The sequence below is a fragment of the Galeopterus variegatus genome, unplaced genomic scaffold, assembly GCF_000696425.1.
Source record: "Galeopterus variegatus unplaced genomic scaffold, G_variegatus-3.0.2 Scaffold8918, whole genome shotgun sequence".
Classification (NCBI taxonomy): Eukaryota; Metazoa; Chordata; class Mammalia; order Dermoptera; family Cynocephalidae; genus Galeopterus; species Galeopterus variegatus.
The window spans coordinates 26,613-32,048 of NW_007735029.1; the positions used below are offsets into that span (position 1 = coordinate 26,613).

Below are 5,436 nucleotides of genomic sequence, written 5' to 3' on the forward strand. Positions count from 1 at the left end.
TCCGTTCCTGTAGAGAGGAAGGGATCCAATAACCAGGAGCCTTTATGTGTTTGCTCCTTTCTCCTCAAATCGAAGGCTCTTCTTTCTTTTTTTTCTGAAGAAAGGGTTTCCTGTTTCCTTTCCTCTATTGTGCTTTATTGGAGAAGACACATCAGACAACAAGCATATGTAGAAAAAGAAAATTTCTTTTGGGTGAGGAAGCTGAGACTTCCAAGACAAAAGGAACGTGACAGCAGACATCCTGCCAGTTCCCCTCTCAGTGAGGAGCTAACCAAAGCTTGGGTCCCCTTGGCTGAGCCTCTTGAAATTGAACAACTTCCAGGAACACAAAAGCAGCAAAGATTCTAGGACATTATTTAAGGAATCTTTTTGGACAATCGATCAATCACTCTTATCCTTCAAATGCCTTAAACCCAGCATTTTATGGTTTTGATGTAGACTTGAGAATACTAAAGAATAAGTATAAATTGGAGAGGTTTCTTTCCCCTTTACCCAGTATATACAATACCAAATCTGCAACTAAAAATGCAAAGACAGTTTAGATTTCATTTCTGTGGGTTTTCGTTTAAAAGTATATCCCTAGCCTCATTCCAATCAATAGATCTCAGGTCAAGCAAAAATTGAAACTTTCAACTCAGCAAGAGAAGAAAAGAGAGGAATGAGGAAGGATTGATGATTTTTATTTAATAATTATTTTAAAATCAAAGTAACTGGAACAAGTCTTGCTTGCATGTAGTAGTACTTAAGATACTTCAAATTAACTTATTTGGTACAAAATCTGCATGTCTTTGTTAAACGTATTTCTACATATACATTCTCTTTCTGCCAACCACCAAGTACTTTGGTATTACCTTTGTGAACAATTTCCTTCTCTGTCCAATAGGTATTGACCATTTAGGTAGATATTAATTTATTGAACACTAATTTTGAAACTATTAATGCAAGATTCAACCTCATACTACCATGATCATTTGACTTTATCAATAGAGAACACATTTTTATTTAAAGTTACTCTAGAATTGATCGATATTGTCATACATTTAGACAATATCTTTTCTTTGGTCTTCTTTAAACATGTCACATATCTGTTCCTGTAGAACACACACACACACACACACACACACATACACGCACATACACACACCCCTCTAAGATCACAATCCCAAAATTTATCTATACTTGTAACATTTCATGATATTAAATGTTAAATTTTATTTAAAGGACTATCACGGCCTAGAGAAAAATATAATCTAAGCATTGAGATAGTACATTTCAGAAAATAAGCTAATATTCTCATGTAAGCTTTTAGATACCTATCATTTGTCATTCCAAGAGCTCCTTGAATTCTAGACTCTAGAATTAAAAGGATAAAGGGTTATGCATTTAGGAACTCTGAGCTGAAATTATTTACTTCAGTTCAATATAGAATATTTATCAGAGTCAAGATAACAATCAATGTGTACAACAATTTACATAACAAGAGAAACAGTAGACAATGCAGCACCTTTAGAAAAATAATTAAAAGTTTTGTTGTATTTTCAGGTAAGTGCCACACTGAGAATTTACAACACAGTAATTTACTGCAATCACAGGGGAGTTCCATAAAGAAACAAAGCTCTTACACTCCAGATTTTCGGAAGGTATTATTGGAATGCTTAAATGTAACCAAAGAATTTGTACATCCTTACGATTGAACTCACAAAAGTTATAAAAGGTTTTCATAGCATATATAATATAAAAGGAGTCCACTGTATTTGCACAGCTGGTTTAATGTCTCTGACAGGTGTGAAGCCTAGAAGAATTACTGGCTTGGTGGTGATCTTTCTGTATCCGGCAAGACAGACCTTCTCCACAGTAACAACGCTGGAATATCTCCAGCCCGTGGGAGCCTTTTCTCCTGTGCTTGGTGCACACTTGACCTTCTTTGAGGACAGGTTTACAGATCTTGGACCAGAAGTGTCTAGCACAACACAACCCTGTGGCACAGTCTGATGATCGGAGACAGACAGAACCTTCTTGTCCTACAAAGAAGGAAACAGTAGGAAAGGTACATGGTTACTGCTAAGCCTGAATCATTTCATTTAGATAACTCAAAGGACACTGCTGATGTGCTGACAAAGAAGGATGAACCTTAAGGTCCTTTAACTTACCTTTGGTGTGATACATTTTTGAAGACAGTGTGGTTCTTCTCGAGTACCCATCCAAGGTGCTGTGATCGTTACCAAAACTTTCAATGATGGTTTCTTCCATTTCTCCCCGATGGAAATGGTTGTGATCAGAAGGCATACATATTCCTAAGGAAGCAGAAAATAGTGATTAACTCCCCAGTCATAATGCATTACTGCTAACAGCTGTGATGGAGGCAGTCTGTTATGCCCCTACCAACTTGAGACACCTCATTGCAGTGACATTATTTTAAACACAATACAAACCTCCTCCCTAGTGTTTATGCAAAACTCCCCAGATAGACAGAAGCACCAATGTGTACACTGTACGGTCATATGCAACATTCCCAGTATAGCCATTTAAAATACTCTCTCACCATCTGTGGTAGTAGCAAGTGAGATTTCTGCCCATTTTAATATCACCCTTGGGATAAGAAAAGGAAAATCAGTCACTTAAAAAATTGTGCTTAAAAATAACTTCTCTGCCTTTGGTGCTATATGGGTACTACCAGACTAAATTAAGAAAATGCAATTCTAGATGCCTGGAAGATTACAATCTCACCCACCAGTTACTTTACTGTATAATTTCGATATTACAGAGATTTAGTTAGTTCATCCTGGAGAACTGCTGGGTCCCAAGGAGGGTCGCCACCCTGTTAGTTTATTTCTGGAGACCTCTTTGGCTGTCTGAGACGACTTCTTTGAGAAATTACATTTTAGTGGATCTGTGGTTGGGGGGAGGAGTAGTTATTTTAAGGTAGAGGGTGGAGGGGGCGGGGAGGATGGGAGGGGAAAAATGGACAGTCCCGGGTGCAAGGATTATCAAGATCTCCCTTGAAAATGGCCAGCAGATAAATCACTCTGTCCTCTGGCTGACAACAGCTTCAACAGGGATCATGAGGGGGAGGCCAGTCTGGCAGAGCCACAAAAGTCACTGTAAGAAAAATGGAAAAGGCAGCTAAATGCCAAGGCAGGTGTCCCTGGTCTCTCTGTAAGATCCCACCTCCCTCCCCACCCTTCTCAACTGACCTCAAAGCTCTGCCCTGACAAATTGTTATGGAAGGGTCCGCTGTGAGGTAAGCCGTCGTGTTAAATCATTGAGGGACACAGAGGAAGTATGTAAGAAGCTCCGAGACCTCTGCACTTCTCTCCCCTCCCAGATTAAACCTTGGCAATGAAGATGCATATTTCAGGGGCACTCTGCATGCCAGGCGCCCATTTGCAGGTGGCGCCGCAGCGTCCGCCGATCCCAGGGCTGGTTCTTCCATCCGGAGGCGCTCAAAGGCAGGACGGTTCGAGACCGAAAGGGAGCTACGGGACTCACCGTTTTTGCAGTAATTCCCGGGGCAGCACATAGCGTGACGCATGCAGCGTTTTCGGCGCTTCCTGCAGGCGAGACAGATTTGCACGGCCGCGCCCCCTCCGCGGGTGGGACTGGCGCAGTACTCATCCGTGCCACACTCCTCGTCCTCAGCGCACGGGTACGGCTGCGGGAAGGGGGCGGGAGAGGGTGAGGAGCCCGGGCGTCCGGGTAGCCAGGCTCCTGGATCCGGACGCTCATCACAATCCCTCTCCGTCCGCCTCGCCAAAAGCTGTCGCAGCCCACTGTTCCCAAAGGCAGCGTTTCCAAATGCGCCCTGAGCCACACACACACCCAGCACGTTCTACGCCCTGCTCTGCAAATGGAACTCCTTCAGGGTCACAGCGACCCCGGATCCCCGCGACCCCCCTCACCTGGTAGTTGTCAAGGGTCTGGTACTTGTTCCCGCCCTCGTACGGAATCCCCGGCGCGGCGCTGACTGCGGAGCCTGGGTGCCCGGCAGCGCCGCCCAGCGGTGGGGGCAGGTTCTTGATCGCGTTGGAATTGACGAGAACCGAGTTCAAGGTGGCGGTGACTCCAGGCGGAGGGGCACCGCAAAGAGCCGCCGCTACCAAGGCGACCAAGACCCGGGCAGCTCCCGCTGAGCCCAGAGCCCTCATCTCAGAAGGACTCGAGAAGGAGAAAGAAAGAGAAAGGAGGAACCGTCCCTCTGCCAGCCTGGCGCCCAGCGAAACCGCGTCGGCGCGGCTGCACCGTCCGGGTCCCGGGAGCCTCGCGCGCTCCCAGGGTCCTGACTGCGGGGCGCACGGAGCTCTGCGCCGCCACCGCCACCGCGGTTGCCTTTATACTGCGGGCTCTGAGCACTCCGGCCCCTCGGGGGGAGACAACAAAGCCGGGGTGGGATTTCAAAGCGTTGGGAGGGGCTGGGAGGGGGTGTGTTTGTGTACATGGAGGGGGGCCTTTGACCCTCCCTTGCGCGATCGTCCCGCTGGCCTAGCTCACCTTCGGGGTGGCGGTCATCAGTGAGTACTAGAGCAGACGATTTTAATAAATGCAGGCGGCAGGAGCAACCCCGGGAACCCGGCGACCTTGCCTTGCAGGGAGGGCTTGCATTATCCGGGTCTGAAACACTTTTCCGAGCCCAATGGTGATAACTCTTTGCAAAACCACTTTTCGCCCCTCTCCCTTACGCCGATACTCGTTTATCGTTCACGTGAATAAATATTCAGTATTAAATACAACCCGATCAGTAATTCAAAGGCTCTAGCGAAATGTCCCTGCCAGAGGGCCAGGTGGCGGGTGCGAGCTGCAGGCTCACCCTTTAGAGTCGCGGTTCGCAGATCTGGGTGAGGCGCTCGGCGTTAAACTCGTCCAATTGCCTCCCCGCCCTTTCCCTGTCACCAAGAGAAAATTGTGCAAAGAGAAGGAAATTTGCACTTCAAACGAGGGTAAGAAGGAAGAACTAATTCTCTTTTGATGGGAAGTTTAGAGAGGGAGGCGAGAGACTAGCGTTTGGAAATTAGATCAGAGGTGGAGGCAAGAGGGAAATGACCATCCGATAATCAAACTATTTAACGTTGTTCTTTGAATCTGAGCGGTCGCGGCAGTAGATGAACTTGATTAGGCAGACGCGCGAGATCAAAGTGACCAGAGCCAAATCGGACAGGGTCCAGCGTGCGGGGTCAGGCGACCTTCCCTGGTTCCCCCTTCTCGGTGGTGAATTAATGCAGGGAGATAAGAAACCCTCAGGGCTTAGCGCCTGACTTCCCCATTAGTATTTCCGATCGCAGCGCTAGAGAACGCAGGTATTTGATCCCAAGTCAAACCTTCCCAGGGACCGAGGAAGACCCCTTGTAGGGAGATAGACACCCTTGAGGAACAGGAGGGCTGAAAGGGAACCAGAAAGTCAACTTGACGTCATTTCAATTAGCGTATTAAAATAATAAACTA

The 5,436-nt window shown here is 46.6% G+C and overlaps 1 protein-coding gene across 1 annotated transcript; it reads right to left on the reverse strand.

Moving 5' to 3' along the window:
* Nucleotides 1–657: 657 nt before the first annotated feature.
* Nucleotides 658–4,326, reverse strand: DKK1 (dickkopf WNT signaling pathway inhibitor 1). Its single transcript, XM_008593240.1, has 4 exons — nt 3,900–4,326; nt 3,490–3,652; nt 2,151–2,294; nt 658–2,021 (listed from the first exon to the last, which is right to left on the reverse strand). Exons 1-4 carry the CDS (start codon nt 4,143–4,145, stop codon nt 1,768–1,770), a joined length of 807 nt encoding a protein of 268 aa, XP_008591462.1. The 5' UTR covers nt 4,146–4,326; the 3' UTR covers nt 658–1,767.
* Nucleotides 4,327–5,436: the final 1,110 nt, after the last annotated feature.

Coding starts and splice junctions, on each gene's coding strand:
- DKK1 (XM_008593240.1), bottom strand. CDS start 4,145: ATGAGGGCTCTGGGCTCAGCGGGAGCTGCCCGGGTCTTGGTCGCCTTG. Junction 2,295..3,489: donor CGGGAATTACTGCAAAAACG/GTGAGTCCCGTA, acceptor CTGCTTCCTTAG/GAATATGTATGCCTTCTGAT. Junction 2,022..2,150: donor AAAAATGTATCACACCAAAG/GTAAGTTAAAGG, acceptor CCTTCTTTGTAG/GACAAGAAGGTTCTGTCTGT.